The 19,040-nt window shown below is 40.8% G+C and overlaps 1 protein-coding gene across 1 annotated transcript in view; it reads left to right on the top strand.

Annotated features, from left to right (window-relative positions):
- The window catches only part of TNRC6B (trinucleotide repeat containing 6B), a 132,041-nt gene that overhangs the window by 93,419 nt on the left and 19,582 nt on the right, over nucleotides 1-19,040 (top strand). The window contains exons 8-15 of the mRNA XM_018565764.1: nucleotides 1,846-2,004; nucleotides 5,404-5,582; nucleotides 10,339-10,413; nucleotides 11,255-11,300; nucleotides 11,411-11,559; nucleotides 14,350-14,520; nucleotides 17,631-17,756; nucleotides 17,883-18,014. Coding sequence (XP_018421266.1) covers nucleotides 1,846-2,004; nucleotides 5,404-5,582; nucleotides 10,339-10,413; nucleotides 11,255-11,300; nucleotides 11,411-11,559; nucleotides 14,350-14,520; nucleotides 17,631-17,756; nucleotides 17,883-18,014 — 1,037 coding nt within the window. The remainder of the gene's footprint in view (nucleotides 1-1,845; nucleotides 2,005-5,403; nucleotides 5,583-10,338; nucleotides 10,414-11,254; nucleotides 11,301-11,410; nucleotides 11,560-14,349; nucleotides 14,521-17,630; nucleotides 17,757-17,882; nucleotides 18,015-19,040) is intronic.

Raw genomic sequence — 19,040 nt, 5'->3', positions numbered from 1 at the left:
ACCAGCCCACTACCTGCTGTATTTACATTCAGCTGCTGTCTGCGGAATCTTGCCACTGGCAGCTTCCCTGGCTGAAGCTGTTCAATGGCACCCCAAACCAGCCTCTGACTGTGATCGCCCACACTGGAACACATGATACCGCAATGCTGTGTGTTCCAGTGCAGTACAGTTGCAAAAAATTGTGCATGCAGCTTTATTCTGAAGTAAACTTTGTAATACTGCATTTGTGGATTTTTTAAAAAATTAAATTAAGGATGGTACTTATTTCATTTTTTTTACCCAATTAATGGAAATTGTAATCAGTCAACTAATCGATTATGAAAATAATCATTTGTTGATGCCCTAGCAAAGTGAGAAACAAAACTACCTGTATTGCATTCTTCAATATTTTATTTAATGAAGAATCGCTTGTTAGCAATCGCTCATATGTAAATATGGGCCAACTTAAGATATGGAGTCCACCTGCCCATATTTGTATATGTGATTAAACTCTGCTGAGCCCATTATCTGTAATGATTCTATGTAGATGCACTTTGCATCAAATGTTTATTGGCCAGAAAGTCAGCTCCATGCTTCCTGGCCAATCAGGAAGCCGGGCGGCGAGTCATTACACAGTGCCCGGCTTCCTTAATGGGACTTCCGGTATCGGTATTCGTAATCGGCGAGTACCGAAAAAAAATATTGGTACTTGATACCGAAAAAGTGGTATCGGTGCATCGCGTATTTTATCCCCAGCTATACAAAAGATATTTCTCTGTAATTATGTGCCGTCTTGCACATTGAAAATATTATTATTTCAGTGACTTTTGTTTAAGTGTCAGAATACATTTGCAGAAAAAAAGTATATGCATTGGTTAGCAAATATTAAAGTGGCCACTTTAAACGTGACTAATATCTTGACTGTTTGCTTGTCCTAAGAATGTCTGACCAGTTCATTTTGTACTCCTCCTGTAAAGCGAAAGCACAACCATGAGCACTTAATTCCTTGTGCTTCTGTTAAATCACGGCCATTAGAAGCAGCAACATAGCATTTTCCTGTTAGTGGAAAATGACTTGTTTCACTTTGCTCTGCTGCCTACTAACTGTAAGGAATGTTGCTGCTGAAACCCAGTGACCTGCTATACATACATTTCTGTGCATTGAGGTGCATTGTGTAAGGCAACCCTTTCAAAATTAACAGTCTCTCAACATTTGAAAAAGACAGATAACGTGAAATTTTGTAGGTGCAACGCACCCTTTCGTTAGCGAAAAGAAGTTGCACAAGAATACTTGACAATCTCACTGTAGCAGAGGTACCACTACCAGCACTGCTGCAGTTCCATGGGTATGCCAGATAGTGTGTCCCCTGCCTTGCACTGTGATTCCTACTGCTGCCTCCTAGCTTACTACTGTGTTAGTTGGTGAAAACACAAATACCGAGAGATGTGCTGCAGTCTCTTTGGCATTCAACACTTCTGGGAGGAACAGATGCCAGTGTCTGCCACAGTGTGCCTTGGTTCCATCCTGTGACCCCTACTTCATTGCTTATTCCTGTGGTGATGCAGTGGTCAGGAGATAGAACTTTGGCCCATTGGCATCCAACACTCCTGAAAGTTGAATTTCAAGAGACCAATGAAGGCTGCATTAATGGAACGGAGTGGTGGTAGGAAACGTATGCCACCAGGGAAGTGAATATAAAAGCTGTTCTCCTGCAGGCCACCTTCTTTTAGGATTTTTTGCTACCCTGACAGGGTCACTTTAAGGTGGGGTGTGTTCTTTGTATGCACCTAGATTTGATAATATCTAGAAGATGGTACTCACTTTTCTACAGCTGAAATGTGTTAATACATTTACCTTTTTTTTTAGTTTGGGGCAAGAATAAGGGCCCCCCAGGTGACAATGGCACTGCAGCTTGGGGTGAGCCATCTGAACCTGTTTCTGGATGGGGGGAAGCAGAAGAAACTGGACCTCCAACCCCAGGCTGGGGAAATGCACCCCCTGTAGCTCCTAGTGCCATGAAAACTGGTAAGTTATGCAAATGTGCAGGCTTTTTATGATTAAAATATATATTTAAAAGGAACATCTAAACATGTCAATTGTGCCTAAGCAGTAATCTGACAAATGTTCTTTACAAGACACAGGAAGCTCATTCTTGAGCGAATGGGTTATGCTACTACCTTTAGGTGATTGTACACTGACAAATAAAAGCTTTTAGGACAGCCCATATAACCTCTCCCATTCCGGCTCAGTTTTTTGCAAGCATTATTAAGTGATGGATGCTGTCTTTCTGCTCTGAGAGAAGTAGATCCTTTTTTCTGCACAACAAGTATGCCGCACACTATGATGCAAAATAATGATTCCTTTATGAAACAGCCAGCAGGAACAAACTCTTACTCTAAATTAGAGTTGTTTTCCTGCTGGCTGTTTAATAAAGGAATCGTTATTTTGCATATTGGTATGCAGTGTTTCTGTTGCTTCTATCACTGACTGCTTTTGGTGGAGACAAGTCGAGCCTGCACCTGGGATGTAATTGGGGAGAGTGAAGCCTAGCCTTACCTGGATCAGCATTCTCGGCGGGTTTTCTAGCCTGCTGGTTCGACAAAAGACGTGCGACCGTATAGTAAAAAGTCGCACGCCTTCCATACACCTTGCGATTTATCGTACGATCGCGGGATTTCACGCGATTATCGTACGATAATCGGAAGGTGTATGGGCTCCTTTACCTGTAAAATCCAATTTTTGGAGTGCATCTCAGGATCCTCCTCTCTGTTTTTATGATCCACTCTTGTACTGTTTGCTCCGAAGCTGAGGCAGGCTGGGAGGAGTTTTACAGGGTTGCCCTAGCCACTTTAATTTGCCAGTGTCCAATCACTTGAGGGTAGCTGCATAACCCATCCATAAGAATTAACTCCCTATGTCTAGTGATGTACTCCAAGAAACTGATGCAATAAACATCTTTTTTTTGTCTTGAATTCCTTTTTTTTTTAAATCTTGGAATGCATTTTTTCATGCCTGCAGCCTCATTGAAATATATCTGCAGTGTCAGGTCTAAGACACTTTGAGGGGAATTTATCAAAACTGGAGCAGACAAAAACTGAAACGGATGTGCATGGCAACCAATCAGCTTCTCTTATTAATTTTCAAATCTTAACTGAACAAACTGAAGAGAAGCTGATTGGTTGCCGTGCACAACTGCTCCAGTTTTTTGATAAATTCCCCCCTTTTGTCTTTGACTGCTAGTCTTTTGACATTTAGAGCTCTATTGTGCTTCTTACTGTCACTGGAAAGAAATCTCTACTTGAGGACCTGCAGTGCAAGGATTGTGCTGCTTCTCCTTCATTCATTCTGTGACACTGTGCGTATTGATTATTCTTTTGTCAGACCAGCAGTCAGCAAAAGATGGACTGGTGAAAAATGTAATATATTGCAACTGACCAGTCCTTACATGGGGTTGCTGCATTTTGTTTTTTGTTTTTTTTTCTAGCTAAGAGCATTGTTAGCATGTAAAGAAAATACCTGTTATCCATACAGAAATTCAGTAACCTTATCACTTCCTGTGAGGTGACCTCGAAGCATAAAACAATGAGGGAGGGGATTAATAAATTTGAGCAGACCCAAAAAGATGCAATGGGGAAGTGAGCGTTAGCTCCCAGGGAAGGAGGACCGTTATTCACACGATTGCCAGGTAAAATAGAGCATGAGAACAAAACAGTGCAGCCACAACATATATAGATTGGTACGCTGCAATATATAAAATTTCTGTTTTCAGTTTTAGATATGCTTTAAATAATATTTTCATCCTATACTTAGAAATTTCCCTGTAGCTTTGACTGGGACATTGACTGCTTGGCCTTCTATTCAAGCAAGAGGATAGTCATATTTTTCCCAACAAAGAAACGAGGCAACAAAATTACCTTTTTTAAGCAATGAATTTACAGAACAGAGCCAGGAGAGAGCGAAAAGTAAATATAGAATTCCAAGCAACAAGTAAAACCAATGCAGTCAATTGCTAATGTTAATGCTTCAGCTTAAAGACAGAAAGTTCAATTTACCTTAATCTAATTCGCTGTAAACCATTGCAGGCAGTCACTTAGTGTACTCATTACAAGCTAGTTTCAAGGGTAAGATAGTGGAAACTCCAACAAGAAAAAGTTGATATTAGTTTGGCTGGTGTTACGCAATGTAGCCACAATCTTGCTCCACATCTTTTATGTCCTACAGGCTTTCCTAAACAGTATTTTTCATACTCCTTAACAACTTAGTTGATCATTTATATTTTCTAATGACTGTGGGGTGGCCCAATTAAAACCACATCCTGCTGACACACTTCAAACTTTGGGGTTTTGTTAATACTATAAAGCCTTTCCAGGCTTGTTGACTGGTGTTGCCACCAAAAAATGCATGTGTAAATATGGAAAGAGGAGACGCCTCAATTTCATTCTGAGGCTTCGCCTGGCTTTTTCCAATTCACCATCAGTGAAGAAACCTTTCTGCCTTCTGACCAAGGGGAACCATGGCTTTTCACATCAAAGATAAATTAAGAGTCATAGACTTTCTATTCCCATCACTATGACTTATGCCAGAGGAAATTGGAACCATAACTCGCCACTGGAAATCAGGAATTGACACCAATTTTTGTCTTCCATTCCAGAAGACATAAATTGAGCCTTCACCACCTTTGAGGACATATGCAGATCTCAAGATCCTTTTGGTATTCTATATCCACCATATAAAAAAAGTCTAAAGTAGAAGGCTTTACTCCATTCTATGTCAGAAAATAGGAAGGCAACACAATTCACACCTGAACCACGAGAATGGCTCTCTTTGCACACAAATACTCAGTAGGAATTTTAATGAACCGGGGTACAAAATCCTATCCCACTTGTACAGAGTGACCACTACACCGGAGGTGTCTACAAATCACATTTTTCTGGAACTCAGCGAAATGATTCACTATGCTATAGGCATTGGCATGGAAGAGCCCCCTGGTCTCTTATCTCCTCCATCACAATGATATACAAATATCTAAATAAAATTGTCCTTAACAATGCAGTTGTTAAATGTGGCCAGGGCCTGTATACCTGCTCTGTGACTACAAGTAATCCCAACTACCACGGCCTTCTTGTTTGTGCAAGATATTATGCTAATCAATAACCCAATAGCCTTACTTAAAAACACAAGAGACACGTTTAGATCCTCATGGATACATGACTATGTTATATCTATGTAGACCGTGACAGATGCTGGAATATTTTATATCCTAAATGGAAATTGATTAAATATTGTAGTTTGTTGTCCTTACTGCTATAAACTCATGATGTGCATTGTTTGTTGCACATCTGTACATTTTTTTTACTATTTTATGTACCCTCCGATAATAGAAATGAAAGGAAATAAGTCTCATTTTATTTCTGATGTGCACAGGTACAAAATCTATGCAAGATGGCTGGGGAGAGAATGAAGCACCGGTGACAGGGACACGTCACAGCAGTTGGGATGAAGAAGAGGAGGGTGGAGTCTGGAACAGTGCAGGATCTCAGGGAAGTGGCTCCTCCCACAACTCAGCAGGGTGGGGCCAAGGAGGAAAGAAACCACAGATCAAGGTAAGGCTTCTGCTCTATATATTGGTAAAATAGATGAACCATAACAGCTTTGTGGCATTATTGTGACCACTGTGAAATGCATACTGGTGTTGCGCAAGATCTGATCATTGATTAGTCTCTTGCAGCAGCACTACTTTAGTGTGTAATCTTTCTGAAGGATCTGGTGCGATGCTTCTGATTCTTTAGCCTTCATAGAAGAGTAAAGGATTGGAACCCTCTTGCATAAAGATTTAGTAGCTCCAACTGTCTAAGGCCTTGTTTACACCAAATGCAGACCAGATTTGCATGAGTTTTTGCACACGCAGTGCAGTGGGTTGTGCTGCGTTTTTGGTATACATTTTTTTTTTTTTAGTTTAGAATGAGATTTTAGTGCGTTCCATGGTGTTTGCATGCGTTTTTGATGCATTTGCATGAGTTCCAGAGCAGGTAAAATAGGGCTTGCTGCAGTTGTTTTACATGCTCTGGAACTCAACGCTGCGGTGTGAACTAGAGCCCAAAATACCATTTGGAATACATTGGACGCAGTTTTGATCCGGTGTGTAACTGCTCTGCTCCTGGAACGGGCTTGGTGTGAACAAGGCATTCATTATCCTAGTATACATTTAGAAATGTCCTGGTAACAGCAAGTTCATTACTTGAACCCAGAGCATCTCCATTTTATAAGGCTTAGTTCACACCTAGGCGTACTGCGTACATTTGGTCTCCATGTTTGCCATTCGTTTCAATAGTTTCCTATACGCGGAAAAGTAGTGCAAAATCTGCAACATGTATTCTGCGTTTTTTCTTCCACTTTTGTGCGCATTTTAATGTGCACAAATGCAGAGGAGGAAACCATGTACTCCTGGCCACGTCTGAGGGTGCCATTAACTAATAATGGTAACGCAAGCGCGTTTCACAGGTTTTTTTTTTGCGTTTCGGCAACACCTAGGTGTGAACCGAGCCTTAAACTGTTTCTGCCAATGCTAAGTTTGACATTAAAGTATGTGTTGGTAGCTGTCTTAGAGTACTTACTGATGAGTTGTCAGTGTCTTGGGTGCATGTTATCAGTTTGTATATGCAACTCCTAAAGTGTATCTAAACCTAAAATAAAAAAAATATACTGGCAAAGTGTGCCCGTTCATTGAACAGTCATATTACAAATATTGAAATATTTAAAAAGATTTCCATATTAACTACAGTTTTGGGTAGTTATCTGAATTTGTCAAAATATAGATATTTTTTTGATCTCCTACCCAAGAAATGGCAACATATAATTGGCCATACGAAAAGTATGGAGATTTCATATGAATCCCAAACAACATTCAGAGTTTGACCTTGAGCTTTCTTAATAGGTACTACTACAACCACTACTAAAAATAATCTCTGGGAAAGCTGCCACCTTTTAAATTGTACATGAAAAATATGTTGGAAATAAAGGGATCCTTGGGAAAGAATGTGCATGATATGCACCTCCAATTATAGATGCATGCACAATGTTTGGATGCAAGCTTATGATTTGAAGTCTGGCACCATTACACAGTTTTGGAGGTTTCAAACTAATGATAAGCAAAATAGGTACTCCCAGCATCAAATACATGGAGAGCATCCCAGAAAGGTTCTTAAAAAAAATAAATGGAAAAATGACTGGATTTTCAGTAGCTTGTTCAAGATTGCAGTTATGAAATGTGTGAACTTAACCTAAAGCTTCTGGTGTATTTTTTTAATATTATAAAAAGGGTAATCCTCATAAGCTAAATTAATTGGAAATTCAAACAAGGAATGTGGAGTTCGGCCATCTGGTAGTAATGTTGCAGCAGTTCTATAAGAAGCAGTTGCAAGGGCAGGTTTTCATTATGAATAAAGTGTTGCAAGGATTATTTTTATTTACAAACGTGTTCTCTGTCCCAGCTGGCACATCCAAAAAATGTTTGCATTTTGTATTTAGGTTGCTGCTAATATTTTATTACTTGCTTGGGCTTGTTCATTATTAGTGATAAGTGTTGTATATATTGATTTTCTTTTTCACTATTATAATGTGTTTCAATTGATAACAGTGCTGCACAGGAAAATATCAGTTCACAAGATATCTAGCAGGTCTTTTTCTGCACTTATGGAATATTTAAAGGAGAACTATGGGGTCAGGGCTTTTCCCCATAGTTCTCCTTAGGGTAACTGGAGGACACAAACTAGCGTCCTCCCGTCACCCTAAGCTCAGTATACCGCGAGCTACAGCTTGCGGTATACTGAGACGCCGGAGCGGATCCCAACATCGATGTTGAGATCCGCCCAGCTGTGTGATTGACAGCTGGCTCTGCCTATCTAGAGGCAGAGCCAGCTGTAGCCGCCCATTCCCCCGTCCGTTCCGCCAGTCAGCGCTGGTGGATCGGAGGGGGGAATCCATCCCCTCCCCTGTCACGGCAGAGAGCCGTGACAGGATCGAGAAGTGAGCGAACACCGGCATGTGTTCGCTCACCTCCCGATCTACTGAGCCGACCTGTGACAGTCTCATTGTCACAGGTCGGCTAGAACTATGAGGTGAGTGAAAAGCACTCGCCTCATAGTTCTCCTTTTTAATATAATAAAATGCTTTCAATGTTAACATTTAACAGACCAAAAGGGAGCAAAAAAGATAAGTTCACGTTAAGGTATTATATACACTTTAACATAGGTACTGTATGCATTAAAAATAGAAGTGCACAAAGATTTTACTCAAAAATGCATTCATTTTCGAATTTGCACTACAATAAGCACTTTGTGATCTATTAGAGAAAAAAAAATCCCCCAAGGTTCACACACCCTTCACCCATGATTCATAATGTTTCAAAGTGGATTCAATTGGACAGATGTGTAAATCCTGGATTAACATTGTATAATTCTTGTGTGAAAACATTTATAAATAGACCTTTAACAAAATGTGTCATTTAAAAAAAAAAATCACATGACATTATTGGTATTCTCCATTTGAGCCTGCACAGTGAAATTTAAGCTCTTTTCACGTCCTTATCAATTTTCTTCTCTGATGAAATGCCTGTTGGTTACAGAACTTAAAATATCAAGATGAAATTTCCATACAGAATAGAATCATTTATGCCTTACCAGATATTTTAGGGCTTGTTCACACCAGGCCCGTGTGATTAACGCACAGTACTACGCAATACACATTGCAGTGTCATACGTTGCATTGCCATTCATTTCAGTGGCACCCCAAACTCACCTCACACTTGCAATGCGATTGACCGTGCCGCATTATGTGGCACTGCAATACCATGTGTTGTGGTTGAAAAAAGTAGTGCATGTACTACTTTTTTTCAGCCACATCGCAATGCATGGAATTGCGGTACCACATGTTGTGGCGTGGTCAATCCAAATTCAAATGATTGGCAACACGATGCACCTCCTGCACAGTAGGTGTGCTGCACGGTACCATGTGTTTAATCACTTGGCTCTTCTGTGAACAGGCCCTCATTTAGTCTTATTTATGGATGAAAATAACAATCACCTGGTAAAGTTTTACTGTTTTGATGCTTCATCTGTTGAAGATCAGCTAGGCGATGATGTCTGGAGAGGTGAGGGAAGTGCGTAATAAACATATTATTGCCCGTTTCAGTTATAACTGGCCTGATTAGGTGAGGATCATCATCATTAAGATCCTTTGCACATTAGGTGGGGATCATCATCCTTGGAGTCCTTTTTAGGCCTTGTTCACACCAAGCGCGTTCCAGGAGCAGAGCAGTTACAGACCGGAGCAAAACTGCGTCCAATGTATTCCAATGGTATTTTTAGCTCCAGTTCACATCGCAGCGTTCCGTTCCAGAGCAGGTAAAAAAAATGCAGCAGGCCCTATTTACCTGCTCTGGATCTGCTCTGGAACACATCAAAAACGCATGCAAACGCCCTGGAACACACTGAAAGCCCATTTTAAACTAAAAAAAAACAGCCCAGAACGCATCAAAAACGCGGCGCTACCCACTGCACTGCGTGTGCAGAAACTCATGCAGATCTGGTCTGCATTTGGGGTGAACAAGGCCTTAGACATAAAGTATGGTAACAGTGTATTTTATGTTATTTTACAGAGATACTTTAAATGTTTGTATCAGGCCCTGCTCTACAATGTTTTTACATTTGTACATCTATTCAGCTAAGAGATTTTTCATGGACATTTAAGTAGATGCTTTGTATTTCATTATAATCCTGTTGGATTGTGAGTAGAAAGTGCACCTAGAGGAAACCCACCCAACATGAGAAGAATATGCAAACCTCTTAAAGATATTCCCTTGGTGAGACCCAGGTCCCCAATGCTGCAAGTAACAGTGTTAATTTTGACCGCCTATAAAGCAGATTGTACTGCTGAAAGATTAAGGGGGCATAGATAGGCTGGTTTTATAAGTAGAATGGAAGGAGATGAGAGATCTGCCAAACCTTACTACCAATGGTACTCACCAAACTCTTTCTGGACTGAACTTACAATAGATTGTACTATTCTATGGAGGAAGCAAACTATCCTTTCCTCCTTTTTGTACTGCAATCAGCCACACAGAAACTTCCCAAGATGACAGAAAATGCTAGACTGCCGAAAGTGCTTCTGTTCAAAGCTCTATCGGTCATAAACACTTACAACTCTTGATTGTTGCCCCAATCTGTTGCACCTTTTGTTAGTTCGTACTTGACAAGGACAAACGTTTACATTCCACATAGAAACATATTTTGCTTTTTGCATGTTACCGTTTTTTAAAATTTTTGTTTATTCACAAAAGTATAAATTCCCTTTCTTTTGCAGGGTTCCCTTAAAGGGGGGAACAATGATTCCTGGATAAACCCTTTGTCCAAACAGTTCTCAAACATGGGATTACTGGTAAGAATTATAGCCAAGTTTGTGTAAAAGAAAAAAACAATTCCAATATATATACACGTTTGCCATATATGCCGGATCACTGTGTGCATATAGTAGTCCATGACAGCGCAATGCAGAAGGCTAGGGAAGAGTGCATAGGAAGGCATATGTGTGCTGAATTTGGGGACAATGTCCATGGTATCAGTGTCCTGCAGGACCTACTGTGCATTGTGGATTGACACCATTTCTGCAAATTATTAGAGGCTTTGCGTTGTCATGACAGGAAGCCCACTCTAAGTGCTGTCACTGACATGAACAAGACAAACATTGAAAAATATTATCAAAAAAAATATTAGTTGGTGCAGCCTATGGACAGAGGGATGGCAGAGCAGCTTGAGACTGAATGGCTGTAAAAGAGCGCAGAATGTTGTAGGTTCCCTGACTGGAACTTTCTGAGTGTGCTTCCTATCACATTGCCAGCTGGTCATACACCCCCTTTTTTCTGGATACCTTAAAGCAAATGTGTTGCAAAACTAAAAATCCCTGTAAGAGTCATTATACTTACTTTCCCATGGCCTGCAAATATTCAGGGCAGTCTCCAGTAGACAGGTGTCAAGAGTGAATATGAATTTAGAAAAATGGTAGTTGACCATTGTACATATCTTTATATTTTCTAATTGCATGAAATGCAAGAAACTTTATTTCTATAGTTCTACTCGCACGTCCCTATATTGTTCTATGACTAATTATACTGTAGTCCATATTTCTATGACAGTAGAGTAGTAATATTAGTACCTGAGATAAATTGTCTTCCATTTTAAATTCACGGCCAATTCATCCATTCTTATTGTCTGCTGTACAGAGCCAAGTGGATGACCCATCTGCTAGTAAGATGGACCACCCTGTTGGTAAGTTTTTGCCTTCTGTGTGTTTGTGGTGCCTGAATGTACTAGAGCTGCTGTATTCCATATATTGTACTTGAAAATATAACAAATAACCATCTTTGCTTGGCCCGCAGGTGTTCTTCCAGAAAAGAAGTTTGAGGCAGACAAGAGGGGAGGTAATCTCGGGGATTTTAATGACATGATGCGGAAGGAACGGTCCGGTTTCCGTCTGCCCAATTCCAAAGAGATGGGAGCCGCAGACAGCGGGCCTTATTTTGAGAAGGTGAGCATCCACAAGTGGCTTTAGGCTAAATATTAAAATTTCATACCAAGATGTGTGATCCAGTTATATATAATAAATTGTGCTGCTCCACTTTCCTTAGCTGCTGAAGAATATAATGCTTGTTTTGTCAGGGGGGGGATTATCAAACACTGAGAAAAACTTACTCCTTACTCCACTAGTCTTCTCCCCACCCATTATGGTAGTGAAGATAGGTCTCCAGAAACCCCTCCTACTTGTCACCCAGAAACCCCTGCTGCCAATGCCCTCAAAACCAATGCAGGATCTGCAGCCACTGATGGCCCTCTTCTTTCATGGGTCATGAAAGAAGAGGACAGCGCTTCGCCTGCTGCTGGATCCTGAAGAAAGGTGAGTATTGCTGTGTTAGATCATCCCCCTTCACAAAATAGGCATTCTATTCTGCATATGCTGGGGAAAGGGGGGTTATGGGTATGATTTGTTTATCGTTAAGTGCCAGGTCTGTTGTGCCTGGGCACACAAAATACCATAGCATGTGGAAGAGATGATCTACACTGAGAAGAGTTCAGTTTAACAATAAGACCTTGCCTGTGTAATCCTAAAGTGTATCTCCACTTGTGCATTTATATTTGAGAAATCCTCACTATATTTGTGTGTTGCTATTCACACAGCATATCTAAAAATAATTAACAAAAAACAATCTTACCTTTTTAGATATCAGTGTAGCAAGCTTTTTGAACTTCTATGTACAGTTTCAAAGTGAAAGGGAACATATGGGGGGAATTTATTAAAACTGGAGCAAACAAAATCTGGAGCAGTTGCCCTGGGCAACCAATCAGCTTCTCTCTTTAGTTTGGTTAAGATTTGAAATTGAAAGAGAGAAGCTGATTGGTTGCCATGCACAGCTGCTCCAGATTTTGTCTGCTCCAGTTTTGATAAATTCCTATCACTGTGTCCAGTTCATAGTTCACCCAGCACCCACAGCTGAAATGAAGGTTTTTGGTGGATGGATTTTTTCACAAATTTTCTTTTCCTTTACGGTCATGTAATGGTAGTTTTTGATTTTTGTTTTTTTTTCTTTCACATTTGCTTTTATTTTGTTTTCTGTGCTTGCTTTACTATAAATGTTGAGACTTTATAGTGATACAAGATTTTGCTTCACCATTTACCAGTTTTGATTTGCAGGCCGTTGTAATTATTTGCACATGTTGATTATATAGCATTATATAACCTTCACTGGTTTACGCTGTTAGACTAAGGAATTATGAAAGCTTATGTTAAAAAACAAAAGGAGTACGTTTTTGCAATACATGCACATTTCCCATGTTTTATCCTTTCAAAGACCTGGCAAGTACAGAAAACTACCTGTTGATCTGCCAGAAACGCCCTGAGTTTCTAAGTCCTGTTGTGGCCTGACAACACACAGCCTCTTTGTGAAATGGTGCCAGCCCTCCCAGTTTTCTTTTGCTAAACGTCTCCGCCACTCTCTCTCTCTCAGATTTTTACAACATAAAGGTATGTAGTCCGAGATATGAGCTAGAAAGGTTGTTTGAAATGACACTGAAAGTGCACACAGGTACAGCTCAGATTTTTTGACCAGATCAACAGGTATTTTTTCACTTATCAAGATATAGAACAAAATGCTGCCAATGGAAAATTTTAAAGCTGTTTTCCAGTAGAAATAAAAAAAATTTTCTTTTTTTTTTTTTTGATTGGTCAAGTTAAGTTCTCTCTAATGCTGGATACATCTCAGCAGGTATCCAGATCACTTGAGCTTTGAGAGGATCGTACTCCACCGGAAGGAACATGCAGGGCTGTGCTGTAATATGCTCAGGGAATTGGTTCCTGTTTGGGACACTCACCTTTTTTCTTGGTGCATTGGGTGAAGTTTCTGCAGGTTGCTATACAGATCCATCTCGGTGGACCCCTGACACTCAGGGCAATTCAGTTTTCTCTTTAAAGCTGGACCCCTCAGGTACAGGGTCTCCCGACCAGGATTCAGTCAGACAATGCCATGGCTTACAATCGACCATCATGGAGGGATCAGAAGTTGAACAGCTCAAAGAGAAGGAGGCCAGAACTAAGAAGTACTTCTAATTCCTAATGAGTATTCGCCAATTGCGAGCAAAATTCGTAATACAGAGCGCAGGGCTGAACTGCCATGTATAGACTACGCATAGTGTACCAGCAGGGGGGAAGGAGCGTTCAGACAAAAGTAAGTACCGCGGGAGGGAGAGAAGGGGGCCAGATTGGAAGGAATAGTTCCAATTTCCTAAATTCACCTGGGAAAGTTGAGTTACCTTTTAGCTCTCAAGTAAACCCAAATAGGCAAATCTGGAAATTTGGCACCCAAATTGAAAACATTTGCACAGTTCTATATACACAGATGGAGTTGCAGGATTTCTACAAAAAGGTTCTCCAGAACACACATGCAATACCAAGGAGAAACTTGATTGACTGGGCTTGGCTTTCACTAATACCCAGGATCAAGTCTAAAATGTCCTAATATGGATAACTGGCCCATGCATGGTATCTTTTTAGTTCAAAGAAACTTAAACTAAGATTTAGATTACAATTTAATAATCAAAAATTGAGTAGGTTAAAAGTTTTGACCATCACCTATTTAGATCTTTTTAGGTTGTTTTTTTTTATTTGCTGTCTTGCATTGAAATATGAATGAATGTGGTAGATTTCTGAGGTTGTTTAGATCACTGACGCATCTTTAATTTGCATTCAATAGAATTTCTCTGTCTGTCTCTCCTTTTCCCTTGCCTTCTGCTGCATCACTAACCAACACCCACTGACTGGCTTTAGCTGACTTTGCCTTTCTCCAATCAAGACGGGTGCCTTGGGGACGAGGCTCCGTGCTCTCCCTTTTCTCCCTCCCCCAGCTACAAGCTATCTCCCTCCGGCTCCTCGCTCCCTTCCGTGGGCCTGGGGGCTATCGGTTCGGGCCTCAACCCCCAAACCTTCGCTGCTAGACAAGTAAGAGTCCTTGTGTGCTTTTTAGATCACCTTCGGGGGGCAGGTTTTCCTGAGTTGCATTACCGTCTTTCCCCGAAAATAAGACACTGTCTTATATTTTTTTTGGCTCAAAAAAAACACACTAGGTCTTATTTTCGGGGGAGGTCTTATTTTTTTTAATGTATAACAATCCAAAGTAAATGCAAATCCAAATTAAATAATCCAAAATGGCAAAGTTAATAATAGGGTGATCAGGGCAATCAGGGGTGCCGTATCTTTCTAAGAGCAATTTGGTAACCAGAAAAAGCAAAGCGCGCTTTCACTATCGATTCCTCACAGGCGGAGTGCATTTGGTATCACTCCGCCTGTGACAGGAGCCGGCGCTATAGAAGAAGGATCAGCTTATGCGGCTCTGCTAACTCTGGTGCTGCTTCGCTTCCTCTAGCGCTGGCTTCATTGGCACCGCTGATTCTCTCCCGCGGCTCTTCAAGTCCCCCCTTATGCCACCACCAGCCCTGGCAATGGTCACAACTAGGTCTTATTTTCGGGGTAGGTCTTATATTTTAGCAATTCCCAAAAATAGTACTAGGTCTTATTTTTGGGGTAGGTCTTATTTTCAGGGAAACAGGGTAGTAGCAACGGGATTCAAGAAGCCTTAACATTGGTAGTTACTAACTTCTCCTTTTTTAGAATGCATACGTATACCTAATTCAGATTATTGGCTGCATGACAAACCATATTTATTCAAAACGCTAAATTACTTTAAAAAAACTACAGGAAACATTTTTTAATTTTTTTAAAGTATTTGTAAAGTATATTTTTTTAATCTGCTTGATTGTAATTAATACGTTTTTTTAGATAGTAAGCTGGCATCATGACCTGCTACGACCACTTTGTGGCTAAATAAATGTTTTTTCTGCAGAGTCCCTGCCTTCTACATTAGTAATATGGAAATACATTCTTAATGCTTTTTATTTTATTAATATTGTATTTATTATCCTTGTCGGAAAAGATTTTTTTTAAATTGTCCAATACCATGCAAACGTTGTTTGATATCTGTGGGTGAAGTAGACATTCGGAGCATTCCTTACAATTGATTGTACTAAAAAAAAAAAAAAAACTCTGTGGCCAATTTAGAGTTCTTTTCCAAAAACAAAAGGTCTTGAAAAGTTCTTTCTCTGAAGCTTGGCATTGCTAGAATTTTGGTGGGAAATGGCATATCTAAAGCTGGCCATACGACTTACAATTATCTGCAGATTTTCTGTGGTCAGATGGAATAGGTGCAACAGATTCCTCCATTTACACTTAACTGTGTGGATGGAGTAATCTCCACCTGGGCCAATCTGTTGCACTTTTTCCATCTGACCACAGAAAATCTGCAGATAAATTGTAAGGTGTATGGGCACCTTAAGAAAGTAAACTGTCATTGCCCACTGTTCTTGGTAACCAACAAATTCAAGGCCAAGTTCACACTTTCAAGGTGTGTTAACACAAACACGTTAATGTGCGTTTTTCATTAGGGTAGCTTAATTATTTGAATAGGCTGGCAACGCACCCCTGTGTGACCAAAACCACACCTAAACCTTTTTTAGAATTGCATCAGGTGCCTTGAGATGTTGTTCATAATGGATGGCACCACAACGCACCAACACATGCATAGTGCACTATCATGTATTGCAGTAACACTCTTACTACAATAGTTTGATCCCGGGCTGAAGCCTAACATGTTGACTGCATCCAGGTGCTGATTTGCAATATTGTACCTCCTAGAAATTATGTGAAGTGCTGTGTGTTGCTTTATTACAGGGGCTGCTCTGCCTCAGCAGTGTCTTGTACACCACACAAAAATGGCATAGTGTAAAACAGCAAGGTTCCAAGATCGACGACTTCTATTATTCCTAGTTTGCCTCCATGGACCAAATTACACCTGTGTTGTTTTTTTTCAGCATGCGTAAACCAAATATGATTGCTTATATTGTAAGATTGTTTTTTAAGGTGCAAACAAGTGAAATGAATGATGTTGAACTAAAATTGTTCAATCACTTGTAGGTGTGTGCGTGTGTTTTTGTATGTATATTGTGAGGCACCACCTGGCAAGGATTATGTATACGCATCACCTACACATGGTGAACGGCTCCAAGGTTTGTGTCTGCTATGGAAGAAACTGACCTCTGGAGCACAGAGGCTTAGTAGAGCTATGGGTGGGATAAAGCCCCACGTCCTAGGTCCACGGCTTACCTGTCAGCCAGATCATATTTTTCATGTGGAATGGAATAAATAACCCCCAGCAATTTGCCCCCATTCCCCGCTGCTCTTACCTGTCAACGATCACTCCCCTGCCGTTGTAACATCCGTTCTCCGTATACAGGATTGCAGTCCTGCAGTATGTATTTAAAATGATGAGAACTTCTTGGTCTGACCACGCTGACCAATGAGTACTCACCATTTGCGAGCGAAATTCTGCAGGGCTGCAATCCTGTTTACAGAATATGGATATTAAAGGGGAAGGAGTAGGTAATAATTTCAGTGTGCATGGTCTTTGGTACAGGTTTACTTTATACATTTGGATTTTTATTGTACCAGTTAAATGTATTGGAATCTGCTGAATTTTTAAGTAACTGGTCATAGGCTTAATCTGTTTCTACCCTTCGTGTTCAGCACCACCACAAACACAGTTGCAAATACTAATCAATCATCTAATGTTAAAAGCAAGAAATGTGGCTGGAAAAGGCAAAAAAGACATAATGAAAACCAATTCAAGAAGATGTTTTTGGCATATAGCAATCCAGGAGTGTTAAAGTTTTGGCGAATTTGTTGTTATTCATCAAGGTGATAGAATAGTGCAGGTTGTGTGTCCTTCAAAATATCTGGATACCTGTCGTGTTTAAATGTTTGTTTCAGCCAGTAGGAGAGGGGTTAGTGCACCTTATTTACTTGAGCTTGCATTGTTGCTTAAACCAGGGATCGGGGGCTTTATGTTCTGTGTACCTGTTTTGCAATCAATCCATGGCTGTGCTACATATGAAGTGGCATTATTTGCTATGTAAACTCACTCAGACAGGCTGTAGGTGTGGTAAACCTGGGATCTCGCAGCCTTCACAAATGTAATCAAACATCTTTTATCTCTTCAGGGTGGCAATCACGGTCTGTTTGGGAACAGCGGTGCACAATCGCGAGGCATGCACAACCCTGTGCCATCGCTCAACTCCTCTCCCAACCTCCGGGCACAAGTGCCTCCCCAGTTCCTCTCTCCACAGGTGGGTCATAGCCTGCTTTTATTTTATAGACATATTTAGGAATATATTTGTTTAGATTTGCATTTTTTTAATTATTACTGCAAAGTTTTATAATCTGAGATTATTTATTTTCTCTCCCTGTCACAGGTCTCGGCCTCTATGCTGAAGCAGTTCCCCAACAGTAACATGAGCCCAGGACTGTTTAACATGGGGCCTCAGCTCTCTCCTCAGCAGATCGCAATGCTGAGCCAACTCCCTCAAATCCAGCAGTTCCAGCTGGTAATCTTCAAATTTACATTTTTAATCATATTTGTCTACATTTGTATTATTATCTATTTTATTTTGAGCATCAAATATTATGTGCTTTAGAAGAAAAATGCATTGTTAAATATGACCAACATCAGAAGACAGTTTCTTTAAGGAGCCATTTTTTAAATTGTTTTGCTTAGGAATGTCCCGATACTGATGCTAGTACCGGTATCGGGGCCGATACAGGGCATTTTCAGGAGTACTTGTACTCCTGAAAATGCCCCGATGCCTAGATCAGATACTGGCCGTTTAAATTTTTTTAACTAGCTTCGGCCATTGACCCCCATAACCCCTCCACCAAACGAGGCTCCCTCTCTGCTCTGACCTCTCCGGAAGTGTGACAGCATGGCGGGGGTAAGTGTTGTGTGGACAGTCTCTTCTCCCTGCTGGTGCTGGCTGCAGAGCTCAGGGTCCCTTTCACAGACCTCTGTAGCCAGCACGAGAAGGCAGAAGAGACTGCAGCTGTGAAATCCCCCGCTGCCCCCCTCCCCCCTGTATCTTCTCTGAATCTGGCACAAGAAGGCAGAAGAGACTGCAGCTGTGAAATCCCCCGCTGCCCCCCTCCCCCCTGTATCTTAGCTGCTGCTGCTCCTCCGTGTCCTGTCCTTTTCCACTTTATGAATCGGTTTCCTTTTGGTGATATATCTCAGAGTGAGATGCCCGTGCTCCTTGCTGCACAGCAGTTTTCACTCTCATTGTAAGAAGACAATGTCTGTTCAATGTGCTCACGGGGGAGAGAAGCTGTAAATCTTGCCTTCACACAGAACGGACATTCTCTTCTTACATTGAAAGGGAAAACTTCTGTGTGGGTCTGGTGAGAGCATTATTTGTAAAACACATAAAGAGCATGGACATCTTACACTGAGATATACCACCAAAAGCAAACAGTTTCATCAAGTGGAAAAGGAATGGACACGTGTAACAATAGACAGCCTGCTATTGGATATTTTAAAATGCAATAGCCAATACCAGGCTGGTTATTGTACCCCCCCCCCC

Source organism: Nanorana parkeri, unplaced genomic scaffold (genome assembly GCF_000935625.1).
Source record: "Nanorana parkeri isolate BGI_ZX_2015 unplaced genomic scaffold, ASM93562v1 scaffold885, whole genome shotgun sequence".
NCBI classification, from domain to species: domain Eukaryota; kingdom Metazoa; phylum Chordata; class Amphibia; order Anura; family Dicroglossidae; genus Nanorana; species Nanorana parkeri.
The sequence above is the reverse complement of the archived record's forward strand: the minus strand, read 5'-3'. Positions and strand labels throughout refer to the sequence as shown.